At 44.3% G+C, this 16759-nt stretch overlaps 1 protein-coding gene across 7 annotated transcripts in view; it reads left to right on the plus strand.

Annotated features, from left to right (window-relative positions):
* Positions 1-369: 369 nt before the first annotated feature.
* Smad5 (SMAD family member 5) overlaps positions 370-16759 on the plus strand; it is a 33050-nt gene continuing 16660 nt past the window's right edge. Inside the window, exons 1-3 of one of the 7 annotated variants that reach the window (XM_029468321.1) lie at positions 370-478; positions 6765-6816; positions 14497-15064. In XM_029468321.1, the coding sequence (XP_029324181.1) occupies positions 14662-15064 (403 nt within the window). In that variant the 5' untranslated portion in view covers positions 370-478; positions 6765-6816; positions 14497-14661. The other 6 variants (XM_021180066.2, XM_021180065.2, XM_029468322.1 and 3 more) reach the window with 6 other exon arrangements.

Genomic DNA, 16759 nt, shown 5'->3' on the forward strand with positions numbered 1-16759 from the left:
CTATCTCCACCTGCAGAGGATTTCCCCCTCCCCCCACCCCCCCTTTGGGCGCAATATTAAGGCTGCATCTAGTAAGCTGTGTGGTATCTGATGCTCAGCCAGAGGTCTCTGTCTCTTAGGGTTTCTATTACAAGTCAATGAAAACGGCGAAGTTGTAGCTGAAGATACTTTTTAACGCTTTAGATTGGCTAGAAAGGTCTCCAGCTTTCCAGAGCGAGGACGACTGTTTCGCTATAAAGTGGGTGAGTTTGGCTAACCCAAGTGCCACTTGCAGGCTTGCTGTGGACAGCAGAAGCCAGGCCTCGGCCACTCCTGACGCGCATGCGCCGGCCGCCGCAGCCCCCCCCCCCCCCTTCATCATCCGGGTCCCCGGCGAGCGGGCGCCGAGTGCTTGTCCCGCGGCCGAGCTACTAATAAAGTTGCGGCGCGTGCACAGCGCGGCGACGGCGTGAGGAGAGCGCGCCTGGGCGGCGGGGAGGTGAGTGAGGGGCCCCGGGGCGGGCGCTCGGGGCCCGGCGGAGGGACACGCGCTGGCGGTAGCGGCCCGCGTGAGGCTGGAGGCCTAGCTGCTCCCCGCGCGGGACCTGACGGCACGGGACGGGGCTCCGCGCGGCGCGGGAGGCCCCGGTACTAAGGAGGCCCCGCGCGGCCGACGAGGCCGGCGCGGACGAGGCCGCTGCCACCTCGGCGCGCCACCGACGCCCGGGCCCGCGCGCGGAGCCGCGCAGGCGGCCTAGGCCGAGCGCGCGCCCCGCCGCTTTGTGTCTGGGAGATAAGGATCCGCGCTTATCGGTGGGAATTACACTCTGGCCAGCCGGCCGGCGGCGACCCGCCCCTGCGCCCGCCCGCCCGCCCGCCCGCCCGCTCGCCCGCTCGCCCGCCCGCTCGCCCGTCACTCTCCGGACGTCGCAGGGGCTCCTTCGCTGCGCTAAACTTTGTGTGAGGAAGCGAAGCAGCTTTTGTCTCTGCCCCGGTCCCGGTGGTTCCCTTGGGCATGCGTGCCCAAGTTCAGACTCCATCCCCTCCCCCTGCCCTTTCTTCTCTGCGCTTCTGGCTGTGCGGAGCCGGGAACCCTAAGCTCTGGGAACTTCCCCGGTGGCGGCCGTCTTAGGGTCAGAGCATGCTCAGTGGCCCGGACTTTTCGGTTCAAGAAGGAGCTGGCGGGGATGGTCGAGGTATTTGGAGGTGTGCCAGCGATCCGAAGCGTGTGTGTGTGTGTGTGTGTCCGGTTTGTGATGGCCCCGGCGAAAGGAGCCCCGGCCAACCTGGAAGGCAGGAATGGCCGAACACTGTAGGCTAGATCTTTATCTTGATCGTAAAAGACAATGTTTCCTGAGCAGCTGGAGGTGGGGGGGTGTATTCCTGGCTGCTGCTGCTGCGTTTAGATGGGTGTGGTGCTAAGTATATCTTGTTTATCTTTCTGTGGAAAAAGTTTTGAAGTCTGGTGGAGTTGATCACATCATGCCTGTTGCCTAGCACTATCAAGTGTATGCCTACCTAGCAACAGACACTGGGCGATCAATGGAGTTTGTTGGTTGCTTTGACAGAGGCTAAGTGAAAGGGTACATGTGATTTCTTTTCTTTCTGACAGGGTTTTGCTAGGCAGACCTTGAACTCTGGCCAATCCTCCTGCCTCAGCTTCCAAGTGCTGGGATTACAGGGGTGAGCCATTACCAACTCTGGCTGTGTGTTTCTTTTTTAAACAAAGAGTGCTTGGATTTTCTTAGTGTATGGGAGTTACCGTTAAAGTTGAAAACCCAGTAGGTTTAGAAACCATTAGAGTAGTAGTTGAGGGTTTCTGATAGATGCCAGCCCATAATGCCTGTCGTATGGAAACAGTTCCTCCATGGAGCAGGACGGTTTCCCACTCAACTGCTCTATCAGAGCTTATGATCCAGAGGAGGTTAGTAGCAGTAGTAACAAATCACATTATTCCTTTTATCCTTTTTGGTAACATTTTCCCCTCTAAAATGAACCCCAGTAATTATAAAATTCCAAAACAACTTAGAAGAATCGGTCTATCAAAATCTAACCTCTATAAGGTTTGTACATATTAAGCTTAGAGGAAAAATAGTTTTGTAGCCATGCATGGTGGCCCACACCTCTAATACCAGGCAGGTAGACAGGTGTGAGGTCCAGGCCATCTGGGGGACTGCATAGTGAGGCGAGTATGATTGCTAGCTAGGTGGTGACCTCCTTGGCGCTCTCCTTTAGTGCTTCCCCACTCAGTCCTTTAGATAACTGTTGTTACCACTTCAACTTCTGCTGTCTTTGTCACAAATGCCGTTCATCATTTTGTCACTTCCTTTAGGTTGTAGGTGAATCTTTTCAACTGACTTTTCCTTCCTTCCTTCCTTCCTTCCTTCCTTCCTTCCCTCCCTCCCTCCCTCCCTCCCTCCCTCCCTCCCTCCCTCCCTCCCCCCCCCCCCCCCCCCCCCCCCCCCCCCCCCCCCCCCCCTCCCCCCCCCCCCCCCCAGACAGGTGTTCTGGTAGCCCAGACTGGCCCCAGACTTGCTATGTAGTCCAGAATGCCCTTGAACTCCTACCTCTGTCTCCAGATGCTAAGATTACAAGCCTGTGCCATCACATCTGGTTATTTATTTTGGTTGGGTTGCTCTATCAGCTTCTGGAACCTGTGCACCCTACTGCACCAAACACTCAGATTGAGTTTTCCTTGTGTTCATATAGGATATGGCATAGTTAAAAGAAGGAAGAGAGCAATGAGCCTGGGGAAAGTAAAATGTGTGGTGTGTTCTGGTCCGTCTGGCTGGGGCTGCTTAGCTGGTTCTTTGTGGTGGGCGCCACAGCGTTGGGTAGATGATGTGTGTGTTGCCTTTCTTTACCCTCTGGCAAAGGTAGCCATTGATTGCAGTGAGAAACAGTGGCAGTCTGTGGCTAATGAGGTTTGAATCAGATTGTTGTGTGCTGCTGGTTATGTAACATGGTGAGAGTATCATTAAAAGTTGCAGGCTGTAGCAAGGTATAGAGCAAGTGAATTCTGCTGACCCTCCTACTTGGGCTTTAATTTCTGGGTGAACCTGAGGCACTTTAGGCTACAGCTGTAATTATACCTGGGCAGCCTGTTTCCTGTTTGCAGGATGGACTCAAACATCATGATTTCATGGGATGACATCCTGCCCTCTGTGTTAAAGGCAGCATGTTTCCCCTACTGAAAACAGATTGTAGCTCAGTTGAACAAATTTCTTTTCAATGTTTTGAAGATTAGGCAGTAAAATGACAGTGCTTTACTTCTTAGTAACATGTATTGAAATTTAATGTAAACTTCTTTTCCACATGCATACTCTTCCATGGTAGGCTTTAGTTTACCAGTGCGGTGTGGATGGATCACAACAGCTCTTTATAACTCTCCAGTGTTTGTTATTACCCAGTGTGCATGTTGGCTGGGCAGTGAGAGTCACAACAGCACTGACCTCCAGCCTTCGCTCCTCTGCTGATCTGTCTCTGCAGTACATTTATTACTGTTCTGCATGGCTTTCTTCAGGTGTTGAAGGCACTGTAGATCCCATGGTTTCCCAGCATGCTTCCAAGACGTCCGGTACTGGATATGTTTTCCCTTCTGTGATGGACAGTCATAGCCTGAGGAATGATTCTCATCTTCAGTAGGTGACTGACTTTCTGGAGAAAAGCTTGGGAAACTTGGCTTTAAGGAAGCTGCAGTGCACAGATTCCAGAGTTTCTCTCACGGAAAAGATGGTGAAGGGTTTGATCTTCAAGGCCCTGGAAGTTGACCTGTGCCTTTTTACAGCGTGTTTTTCCACTTCTGAGCTTGGTGTAGAGCATTAGCAACTGGAAGTTTCAGGGCAGGGGTCATCCACTTATTGCCACTCTCATACATCTTTTACCTCCAGCCAAAACCTGAATGTGATGTGTATGTACTGAGTGGAACAGTTAGAAGAAAAATTGTTAACAACTATATTGTTAGGACTCTCTAATCCCACCCCCCCTTTTTTTTTTAGACAGGGTCTTGCTATATAGCTCTGGATGTCCAGGAACTCACTATGTAGACCAGGCTAGCTTCAAACTCAACAGAGGTCCACCTGCCTCTGCCTCTGCCTCTGCCTCTGCCTCTGCCTCCATAGTGCTGGGACTAACAGCGTGTGCCACTGTCTAATTTCCAAATCTCATAGGTAACATATTTTAAGTCTTTATTGGATGATGTAATTACAGACCATTAAGGGCTTCCAAAATTAATCAGCTAGTTCTGGGTTCTGTGTGTAGCTATGATAGATGTGTGGATGTGCCCACACATGTACACAAACACCTTTTTTTCTAGCCAGGTTGGAGGTTTTGGTTCAATGCTAGCAGAGTTATTTCCAGTAGTTACTTTCTCCGCCTTTATGTACCATGTCTTAATTTTGTTGAGATTAATTTGGGGGGGGGCAGGCGAATTCCTTATTAGGACAGTTCTCTGATGTGATCCTATAATTTTATTTCACTATTTATTAATATTAATGTGCATTTTTGTAAATAAATTTTGTTCTTGAATCCTTTGTGGCCACCGTCTTTGACTGAATTGTAACTGTAATTTCTAGTTTGGTATTCCATGGACATTTGGAAGTATATAGATCTTTTGTGAGAATTTTAACTGGAACGTTACCTTCTGATTGCCTTATGCTGTTGTGTTACACTGAAAGTAAGGAAAGCAGTAGCAGCCACAACACCAAGGCCTTCTCAGAATGGGCGCTCAGGGGACGCTCACACTTGGCAAGTGTAACTTTGTTCTCAGAACATAAGTGCTTCCACAGAGGACTTTGTTCTTTCCAAAGTCCTGGAGTCTGCCTTTTTTCCTAGATGACAGGCTCATAACTTGAGGTCTAGTTATCCTGGCATGTATTCCTGGGAAGAAGGAACGTAGCAGAAATACTTAAGTCTGTTAACTCCCCTTACCTGCATCTTCCTATTCTCTTAGGTGAGAGTCCAGTTAACTCGGTCACTCTTCCCAGTCTTGAGAGTTGAATGCAAATTAAAGGATGGCCAGAGCAGAAAGCTAGTCAGGCTAGTTTGTTTGTTTGTTTGTTCTTTCCTTCTAAATGGGGGGCACTTGTACTCTCCAGTGCACACAAGGTGCTGGAGAATGCCATTGCAGGACATTGGAATGGATGCTGTAGACACCAGCTAGCTGTCTGCGCTCCAGAGATTGTGTTGTGATTGAAAGGAGAGCTCTGTGTCTGGCCTTGTGCCTGCAAGCCCATACAAGCACAGCCTACTTCTGGTGGCAAGGCAGGGAATCTTGTAGGCTCTGTGGGGGTGAGTAATACATCTAGATCAGGCTCTGCTTAATTAGAGGACTTAAAGAAGCAGCTGGAGCTTAAAGAGTGGTTAAAAACTGGGAAACAGAAATCTGGACGTGGGAGATAAAAGGTAGAGACAGCTGGGCACAGAGAATGACCATGCTATGCTTTGGGAAGAGTCAGGGCCCCGTGTTCATCATGCAGAGGCCTTGAGAGCTTTGCAGAGTGTTGGGTGTCTTTTCTTAAATGTCATGTTTATGTGCTTGAGTATTTTACCTGCATGTGCATGCCTGGTGTCCATGTTGTTCAGAAGAGACTGTTAGTACTGGGAATTGAACCTGGGTCCTCTGCAAGAGCAGCAGCCACTGAGCATCTCTCCAGCTCATCTTGATGTTTTTTAAATTGGGAGTCTGAATTGAGGAAAATGGTGATTTAAAAAAATATCTATATCTATATATCCTTTCTCTCATGTGATTATGACCTTTCTTCCTTTACAGATGTTTCTGTAAAGAACTGGATTTATGAATCTAGAGGAGCTGTGGGTACTTGCTTTCTGTTTGGACTTTTCTGCCAGTAATCATAGATTAAACTTATAAGTTCTAAAATAATTGTATACCCGGATTTAGAGGTGATGGGTATCTATACCTTGAGATTGTTGGTAGCTAGCTACTGTGCTTTTAGAACCAGAAGGGTAAGAGCTTTTTAAAGCTTCCTCTTTTTTTTTTTTTTTTTTTTTGGTTTTTCGAGACAGGGTTTCTCTGTGTAGCCCTGGCTGTCCTGGAACTCACTTTGTAGACCAGGCTGGCCTCGAACTCAGAAATCCGCCTGCCTCTGCCTCCCGAGTGCTGGGATTAAAGGCGTGCGCCACCACGCCCGGCTTAAAGCTTCCTCTTGACTAGCCTAGAAAGTTAACTCGGTTGTGCATTTGCAGGTAGCTTGCTTCCAGTAACTTGATTCTGAACTTCTTGATTCCCAGATTTGCAGCCTAACCTGGGATTCCTGATTAAAATTGAGAAGGTTTTGTTTTATTGTTGAGATTGGTGTCCCTGGCTTTGGAACTCACTGTGTAGACCATGTTGACCTCAAGCTCACAGAGATCACCCTGCCTCTGCCTTATGGGTGCTAGGATTAAAGGCGTGTACCACTACACTTGGCTATTGTCTTTTAAATTTTATTTTTAATATTCTCTCTCTCTCTCTCTTTCTCTCTCTCTCTCTCTCTGCCTGTGTACATGTGCATGTGTGTGTGTGTGTGGCCACATGTTTATAGGTGCCTGTGGAGGAGGACAAAGGAGGCTCTCATACCTCCTAGAGCTGGAGTAGTTATAGGTGTCTGTGACCTGCCTGATTCGGGGGTTGGAATCCTTAGCAAGAGCAACTTTGAGCCATCTTCTTTACCCTGAGCCGTCTCTCCCACTCCAAGATGCCTATGAAGAAATTTTGGGAAAATGGTATTGTAATGTTGCCTCTCATAAGAGAATTCATACATGTGCAAAATGTCTCTGTGTTTTAGGATTATAGAAAAGCTTTGTTAAACTTCCTTTGACATCTGGATGTACATGCTGGTGAGTAACCCTGAATGTGAAGAATCCAGAAAAGCTGTGTTCCACAGTGAGCCATCACTTCACAGTTGTAAACTCATTCTCTTGAAGGGATGTAGGAAGGGAAGTGCACAGAAACCCTTGAAATAGAAGTCAGGCCTCCCTCTGCATTGGGAACATAGACTATATACAGGGACATCGTGCGTAGGGAAAGTTAGCCAGGTACAGTAACGTGTGCTTTCATTCTGAGCCCATGTGTGCCCTGATGATACACGTTCTTGTAGATAGGGGTTGGAGGCCAGCCTGACAGCACAGTAACCTGTCAAGAAAACCCAGCGCAGTTCAACTGTGTGACGTGTGATGTATGTAACACCTGAGCTCAAGTCTATGTGAAGCTGAACTTGAAATTCAAATGTCATCAGAAACCCGAGAGAGATGATCAAGCAGGAGAGTACTGAGGGGATATGCTGGTGTTCTGTCAACAGTGAGTCAAGAAGTCCCCTCAGTACAGGGGCTCAGGAGGAGGTGCCCCCCTCTCTCCCTCAGTGCAGGCATGGAGTCACTTAAGGGCCTGAGAACCCAGTTGGTAAAGGACTTGGTCTCAGGCTGTGGCTCCTGGGCTGAGTGCTTGTGAGGCTTGTCTTGTGTGTACGTTTAACACTTCGACGCTGTCTTTATCATAGCATGTTTATGTTCCTGCATCACTTGTTTGTAAATAGACTTGGTTGTGGAAAACCAAAGCAAACTTAGAATACCCTTAAAATTGTAGGAGGTAGGGCTCTACCTCTGACTCTAGCTTATCTGATTTTTCATGCTTAGTTCTGAGAGATTTATTCCTTAAAAACTATACTTTTTCTTCAAAGGTTTGGCTTAGGTGCTGGTGAGTTGCAGGTCATTGTGTAGCATTGAGTTGCATGAGGTAATATTGTCAAGAGAATTTGCTTTGACTGAAAGCTTTGGGGGAAATTTGAAGAATTTTCTTGCTTGCCTTTTACTTTGGGTTGAAGCAGTAAGAGAAATTTGAGCAGAGAGTGGGGGAGATGCTATTTCTAGGAATTTAAAAGTCAGAGCTTGAACCATGGGGAAGTGTGTTGGAGAGTGGGTTCTGTGTTGGTCAAGGTAGGGAAGAGCTTAACTCTTGAGTTACTATGTTAGGATATTGAAGTCTTGTGAATATTCTTTATACATCTAATATATACCATTAAAGTCCTCATCGTTGTTTAGACTCCTTATCAGCCTCCCTAAATGAGCTGGTGACAAATTCCAGTCTTCCAGTTGCTCAGGGTGTCACCTGGAGTCATTCTTGACCGCTGTTCTCACAGCCCATATCTCCTCTCCATCAGGAGTCCTGCTGTCCCTTTGTCTGCTTCTCACCACAGCAGCACTGAGCACACTGGCCAGAGTGCATCTTTGTGTTTTGTCATGTTTTTGCGATGCCTCCTTAGCTCTCTGGGGCAGTCCCCCTCTGGCTTGCAGTGTCTCTGCAGTCCACCTCTGACCTGTAGTATCTCTGCAGTCCACCTCTGACCTGCAGTGTCTCTCACTGCTCCCTCCCAGGGCGGGCTGCTCTGCTTCTCTTCCTTCTCCAATCCCAGTCCTTGACGCCTCTCTTGTTCACTTCATTCCCAGGCAGCTTGCCCTTCCTGCTGACTGAGCTCAGTAAGGGAAGACTGGGTTAAAGCTGATAAGATAATGAGATTGTATTAAATGTTGTAAAAACTAGTTTGAAAGTAAGCATATGAAACTGTAATTCTTGGTCTCAAATGATAATAATCTTATTTTAAGGTAATAAACTTTTTTGGAGAACTCAAAGGAATATAAATATAATAGAGATCTATTTTTTTAATATAAAACATTATTTAAAGGAAATTCACTGGAGAAGAAGAATCTGGCATTTGAGTTGTGCTGCGCCATGAACAACTTTAAAGGTTTAAATAACTACTGAGATATCATTTATATGTGTTGGGGATTGGTTCTAACGCTCTGATTTAATCAGGACTCTGTGTGTCCAGATGCCAAAGGACCTTGCCCTCACTTGGTTTTTGATCGAGCAGTAAAGATGCCAGCAGCCCGTGGCTTGCCAAAAGGAGATGGGGTGGGACCAGGACCCTTAGATTTGTTCAGGGGAGGAGAGAGGAGAATTGCCATGACTTTGGTTTGGGACTGAGGTGGGGGGTGGGGTGGGGTGGGGTAGCGGATAGAATTTTGAGCTAAAGAGGGAAGATCTGCGTGCATAGACCATTGGGCCTCATAGAAGGTAACAGGGCCGCAGAGTTAAAGTTAGATTTAGAAGGTGTTGAGCCAGGAGTACCAGACGGAAAAGTGTGTTAGCCATGGGAGGATGAGAACTACCCAGCCTTTGAATAGCCTAGGCATTTTAAAATAAACTGGTGCGCGCATGTGTGCTTGTGTGTGTGTGTGTGTGTGTCTGTCTGTCTGTCTGTCTTGTCTGTGTAAGGGTTTCATTTGCAGATCCAAATTGCTATGGGATGGGTGGCTGGAAGTGCAACCTACCAGGAGCATATAGTGGAGTAGCCCAGACTCACCACTATATTTATGTTGTGCATTTCACCTATTTATATTAACAAAACGTCTTGCATTGTTTAGTAATTACTGCAAGGAATTTTAAAGGAATTTTAGAATATCCGGTAATAATTTTAGAATATTTTAGTCTCTCACAGAAACAACATTAGTAGTCATTTCCAGCTTCTCCTTTCTTCAGAACCTGGTGACCTCTGATCTATGTCGTGTCTCTGGATTTAGCCGTTTGTTTCAAGAAGTAGCCTTATATGACTAGCTTTTCATTTAGCATTATGATCAGGGTTTATTCCTGGCATAGATTTTTTTTAATGATTCATTTAACTTTCATCATACTTATATACTCATATATGTACTCAAGAAGATAAATCAAGAAGCCCATCCTCTTAGACTGATATACATAACTAAGTATGAATGAAATCAACAGTGTATCTCATTAGCATGCTGCTGGTATGTGGCTAAAGCAAGCTTTCTCTTGCCCAGCCCTGACTCATGGAAAACATAGGGAAATGACTATGTGCTAGGTGCGCTGTGCATTGTGTTGATGCTGTTAGGTAAAAACTCTGCTTCATGTAGTTGGCTACTACAGAAGTTTTCACCCAAAAGCAGCAGCTCAGAGTTCCTCTGCAGTGGTGGCTGTTATATCAGCTTTGTTCCTTCCACAATGGCAAGTGAGTGTTGTGGTCAGGCTTGCTGGTGGCAAAGACCAATTCATTGTGCCCAGCAAGTTCCGAGCAGTGTGAGTCTCTAGATGTGCTGGGGACAGAACTGGGTGCAAGAGCAGCAACTGCTTTTAACTGAGCCGCCTTTCCAGTCCGAGCAGTTACATTCTTAGAGAAGAAGTTACTGAGATTCCTGATAGAGCTGTGTTCTTTTCAAAAAGCTTAAAAACTTAACCTTTGTGAATAACCAATACCCCTGTGGTTGCCAATAGTGCCATTCTAACCCCAGGCCTTCTAATAGACTGCAGCAGTGACAGCCGGGACAGAAGTTTGATCACTCTGTGACAGTGATAACTGGTCAGGAAAGTGCTCACTTAACGTAAAAGCACTTCTTGGAGTTTTGTTTGTTCGTTTGTATATTTGTTTTTAAGAATTAGAGTATATACCTTCAATGTTTCATCTTTTTAAATGTACATATTTGTATCTTATGTGCATTGGTATTTTGAATGTGTGAGGATGTCAGGTCTCCTGGAACTAGAGTTATTTATAGACAGTTGTGAACTGCCATATGGGTGCTGGGAATTAAATCCAGGTCCTCTGGAAGAGCAGCCAGTATTCTTTACCATTGAGCCATCTTTCCCTCCCCCTAGTTCTTAAATTTTTTTGTGAAAAGAAAATGTTCAATTTTAAATTATGAACAGGCATGAATTGTTAAGATAAACAGTGAATGAATCAATGCAAATGATTACATTTAATTTTCCTCAGAGAATAGATAACAACATCCTTTAACATGGCGTTAACAACATTAACATTAAGTTTTTATTTTTTAAAAATATGTGTAAAATATGTATAAGATGTGCTGGCTCATGCTTGTTATCTCAGAACTCAGGACAGGGGCAAGAGAATCGAGACTTCAGGGTTGGTCTGGGCTACAAAGTGAGACCTTAAACCAAAAATATCCTAAATGTCTATATTTTACATCTTTCTGTCATCTTTGTGTGTGTGCATGTAATATTTGTGTGTGCACTTGAATGTGAATTTGTGTGTGTGTGTGTGTGAGAGAGAGAGAGAGAGAGAGCACCTGCCTGTGAGTATGTGTGTATATATTTCTCCTAAAGGTTTCTGTTAATCTTTTCATAGTCAAATTACTCATGAGTTTCTTGGAAATAATTTGTTTTTTTTACATATGACCATAAAAGTAGTAGATTCACAAACTTCAATATTCCTAGCCAGACCCCAGGAGCAAATCCACTGGGCTCTGTTGCATTGCTCATGTGCATCTTGGAGGCAAAGGAGATCTCGAGTCATGTTGGTGTTTATACTGCTTGCTATGCTGTGAACGATCATGTCTTTTATTTCTGATCTGGGAGACACTTAGGTCCCTTGTTGGCTTGCAGAGGGTGAACTTGAAGTGACTTAATTGACAGTAGGATATTGAGTGTGTCATGTGATGAAGCATACCGATCTTACAGGTATTTGCCTGTAATCTCATGTCTTCACCAGATTAAGATACAATCTCAAGCTCCACAGAAGGCTTTTGGATCCCCCTCTTAGGACCAGTTGAAGTCTCTACAGCACTGCATCAGTTTTGTCCATTTTTTAATGTCATAAGATAGAATGATGTGATATGTAATTTTTTCATTTTATATCAAGTCCAGTCATATTTAGTGTCTGGGGTGATATATTCTATTGTATGAATTCCATCTCCATGATCTGAGACTTTTACATACTCTGGACATGTACTTGTCTCTTGGGTTCACAGCATTCATTTATGCCAGACATATACCTGGAAATAGAATTGGTGGGCCACAGGGATCATTATTCAGTATTAGTGGATGCTGTCAAACATTTTCTAAAGTGGCTGAGCTGCAGTACATGAGAGTTCTGTTTGGTCTGTGTTATCATGAATATTTAATTGCTCCCTCCCACCTCTTTGGATATTAAGAGCCCTCTGGACACAGAGCCTGTAGTGGTATGGCTGCATCAAGTGGTAGGCTAGTGTTAGTTCTTTAGGAACCATTGCAGTGATTCCCATGTAGCTGTGCCAGTCTGCAGGGAGCAAGAGTTCTTTCTTCCCCAGGGTTGCCGTTTTCTTGATGACAGCCATTCTGTCTGAGTAAGATAGAATCTCTAAGTGATTTTAGTTTGTATTTCCCTGGTGGCTAAAGATGTAACACTTAAAAACATTTATTGGCCATTTGTATTTCTTCTTTTGAAAACTGTCATTTCACTAGCCTGCTTGTTGATTGGGTGATCTTTTTGGTGTTAATGTTTATGGCTCATTATCCTAGGAGTCAATCCGTCTGCTGTGTACTTGGTGAAGAGTTTCCCCGCAGTTCTGTCATCTGTCTCCTCACTGTGCTAATTGTTACCTTTTCTGTTCAGAGCCTTTTAGTTTCCTATCATCCCATTTGTCCATCCTTGCGAATAGTTCCTGTGTTGTTGGAGTCATTTTAAGATAGTCCTCGTGTGTATCTATCTTAATGAGTTTTATCTGTGGTTTCCTCTCACAGTCTGAAGAGTTCCGGGTCTTACAATTCAGATCTTTGATCCATTTGGAACTGATTCTTCTGCATGTGTAAATTTCATGTTCCATTTGATGGAGAACATTTCTTTTTTTCTAGCATATTTTTGGCTGTTGCAGTGTGGGCTTCTTTCTGGGTCCTATATTCCACTCCATGGGTCCACGTGTCTGTTTCCCTGATAGTAGCCTAGAGATGGAGCTCCGCTGGCTCTGTGGGATGAACTAAGATTGAGTGTTGTGGGGCTCGCAGCGTTCCTTGCTCCTTAGGGTCGCTTTGGTTATTTGGAGTCTTTGGCATCTCAGGATTAGTTTTTCTGTTTCTGTGAAGAATGTGATTAGAATTTTTATGGAATTATGCTGCATCTGTAGATCTCTAAGGGCAATAATTTAAGAGCCACTTTTGCAGTATTAATCCTGAGACTATGGCCATGTACTCAGTGTCTTTATAGTTGTGCTTTAGACATTTGTCACTGCCTTAGTAGGTTGAGTCCTCATTTTTTAAAGCTATTATGAATGGTTTCTTTCTTGACTAGTTTGGTATTGATACGAAGGAAAACTAATGTTGTTTTGTGTGTTGACTCTGGATCCTTCTACTTTACTGATTGTTTAGCAGATTTAAGGATATTTCTGGTAGAACACTCAGCATTTTATAATTATAGGACTGTGTTATCTGGAAGTTGGGACAATTTGATGCCTTTTTATTTGTGTCCTTTTCATTTCTTTCTCTTGTCTTTTTGTTCTAGCTAAAACATTGAACATTGTATTTAAAAAAAAAGATTTATTTATTTTATATATGTGAGTGCACTGTGGATGTTTACAGACAGACCAGAAGAGGGGATTGGATCACATTGCAGATGGTTGTGAGCCACCATGTGGTTGCTGGGAATTGAACTCAGGACCTCTGGAAGAACAGTCAGTACTCTTAACCTCTGAGCCACCTCTCCAGCCCCTGAACATTGTATTTAATAGGAGTGTGCAAAGCACACCCTCTTATCTTGCCCTCAGCTTCAGAGGATGCTCCCAGATTTATAGATTGATGGCTATAGGCTTGCTACCTAGGGTCTTCATTATGGTGAACTATGTTCAGGCTTTGCATCTGCAAAGATGTTGTGTACTGTCAGAGGTTTTTTGTTTATCTCTTGAGATGATAGTGTGATTTTTGTCTTTAAGTATGTTTATATGTTGTGTTACATCTGAACTTAATGATATGTGTGTGTTGCTGATTCATGCATTCATGGAATGATACCAAAATGTTATGGCATTGTATTCTGGAATTAGGTTTGTAAGGATTTCATTGAGGATTTTTGTCTGATGTCAGGGAAGTTGGTCTTTGTAGCTTTCTTGCTTCTTGTGTTCGCTCTCACCTGGCTTGAGTATTAGGTGATGCTTCAAAGAACGAGTCTGCTGGTGTTCCTTCCCTTTCTTGATTAGTCATTTTTTTATTTGGCTTTTGTTTTCTAAACATTGACCAGGTATTTTGCAGCCTTTTTAATTGCAGTTGGTGCCACAGTGATCTTTTTGCCCACACATAACACTGGAGTGCCAGGGCACATAGCTTCCTCTTGCTGGAGCGTCTTCCTTAGCTAAAGTGCTTAAAGATAGACATTGAAAGTACAAACTGACATTTTGAGGAATTGAATAACATTGATGTTCTAGATCTCCTCAGTATTTTTACTTTTAAAAATAGATAGTTGACCCTTCCTGGTAGTGATATGTGTTAGGCTGTGTTTGACGTTTGGTATGTATGACAAGTCTTATTCTGAGTCGACTCATCTTAGATGACTCTTTGAACCTCTGCTTTGCCAGTGAACTATTTGGTTCCGAAGAAGGGAGTGTGTAGCTACAGGCATTTTAGAGACATTTGGTTTTATGGTTTTTGTTTTCCTTTGAATGCTTCTCTACTTTTATTCTGATAAAATGTTTTCACTTGTGCTAACTAGTCTTCTTAGACTGAGTCAGGCTCCCTTTGCCCTCTTTCAGGACTTGTACTAAGAAGAAGCGTATGGCACCTGTCAAGTTAAATGTCAGTCCCCACCTCCACTTGGACTTTCTGCTTAAGACCTGCATGTGACTTTTCACCTGCGATCCACGCTTTTGGTATCTAGTGACTTTGATTACAGGAAGGTGTCTGAAGATTTGTATCAAATGACGTCAATGGCCAGCTTGTTTTCTTTCACTAGTCCAGCCGTGAAGCGATTGTTGGGCTGGAAACAAGGTGACGAGGAAGAGAAATGGGCAGAAAAGGCAGTGGATGCTTTAGTGAAAAAGCTGAAGAAGAAGAAGGGTGCTATGGAGGAGCTGGAGAAAGCCTTGAGCAGCCCAGGACAGCCAAGCAAGTGTGTCACGATCCCCAGGTCCTTGGATGGACGCCTGCAAGTTTCTCACAGGAAAGGCTTGCCCCATGTTATATATTGCCGTGTTTGGCGCTGGCCAGATTTGCAGAGCCATCACGAGCTAAAACCATTGGATATTTGTGAATTTCCTTTTGGATCTAAGCAAAAGGAAGTTTGTATCAATCCGTACCACTATAAGAGAGTGGAGAGTCCAGGTAAGTTTCACTGTACTAAGAATTAAAGACATCAACTTGTCTCTTACCAATTTGCATACAACTAGGCTTATTAGCTAAAAGGCTGTATCAACCTTTTTAAAGATTCCATTTTAGAAGGAATTCTAACTTTTCAATTTAGTTTTTGTGAACACCCCTTGCCTGCTATTGATACTCACTTTCTCTAGTAACACCCATTTCCTTTCTGTGGCCTACATGTTTCTGTCATGCTAAACACATGTTCCATAGTCACATTAAGTCCTTCTCTCCTTCTTTCCTGTTTGTTTGGGAACTTTGTTGTCACACACTGTCAATTTTTCTGGCTTTACAATTTTCTTCTCTTACATGTCTTTTTCACGAAATTATTTTTACTTTCTGCGCCTGTGTGTGTGTGTATGTGTGTGTGCGCACTCGCGCTTCTGTCGTGGGATATGTAGAGATCAGAGAACAGCTCTTAGGAGTTGAGAGGGAGGCCTTTCCTTACTCATTTCTCATTCTTCAGTGCTTAGAATAATACTCTTTTCTAGGTACAGTGGTCAGTTTGTTTGTTTGTTTGTTTTTTGTTTTGTTTTGTTTTACAGTGAATTAATTACATAAGCTGATATCTTAGTCCTTTTATTGCTTCTTGGCAGACTACCACACAGACTGGATAAATTCACTCAAAGGAAAAGAATTAAAAGCAAAACCAACGTGTACCTCCCCAATTTGCATATAATTAGGTTTACTAACTAAAAGGTTACTTTAGCCTTTGTTAAAGATTAACAGTAGAAATTGTGGAGGGCAGAAAGTCCAGGATTAAGAGACCAGAAGGTGAGGGTCTTGTAATGAACTCTCCTGTAGAACAGAAGAGTGGCATGGGTGTGAGTGAGCCAGAGAGGAGGGAGGGGAACGAGATGTACAGAGAAACCTACTTTTAGTTTTCCTTTGGTGCCAGCATCAAATCCAGTCTTGTGCATTTTAAGCAAGTACTCAACTGTGGAGCTATACCCTAGCCCAAGCAACCTGTTCATGTAACAGAGTCCGCCTCCACAGTGACATCATCTCATACTTCTGGTGAGACCCCACCTCTCAGCATTGCCATGTTGGGAATTACATGTCCAGCTTGTGAACTTTGCAAGGTAGATTCACCATAGCAGCTGACAGCAGCAAGTTGCGTTCTTAGTTACTTTAGTTGCTTCATAATAAATAGCCACACATGTGGTAGTTTACACCCAACACACATGTTTTACCTTATATTCAGGCATTAGTCACCTTAGCAGCATCTTTCTAGTCAAGGTGTTGGTCAGGGCTGGGTTTATCTGGGGAGTCTAGATGTGACAAGATTTAGTTCCTATACAGGGCATTGGATGCTTGCTGGTGATTGGCTGAAGACCGCCTTCATTTGCTTTACTACACGGCCTTCTTCCTCAGTAGGTCACCTGTATGTTTGTTCTTATACTGCCATTCTCTCTCACAGTAGTAGATTTTCCTTCTACCAGACTATCTCTGATAGCATGCATGCTTGTGATGATGGTAACAAGAGAGTTTTCCTACAGGAGGGCATTGAATTCTTAAACACTTCCCCATTACTTTGCCCATAATTCTGTTGGTTAGGAGCATGTCATAGGCCATATGCTGAAGGGGGATGTTTATCCAATTACATGACTACCCAGACTCTGTCTTCCACACTGGAGGAATTGTAAGCCTTGTGTAGTTGAA

This window comes from Mus caroli, chromosome 13, assembly GCF_900094665.2.
Source record: "Mus caroli chromosome 13, CAROLI_EIJ_v1.1, whole genome shotgun sequence".
NCBI classification, from domain to species: domain Eukaryota; kingdom Metazoa; phylum Chordata; class Mammalia; order Rodentia; family Muridae; genus Mus; species Mus caroli.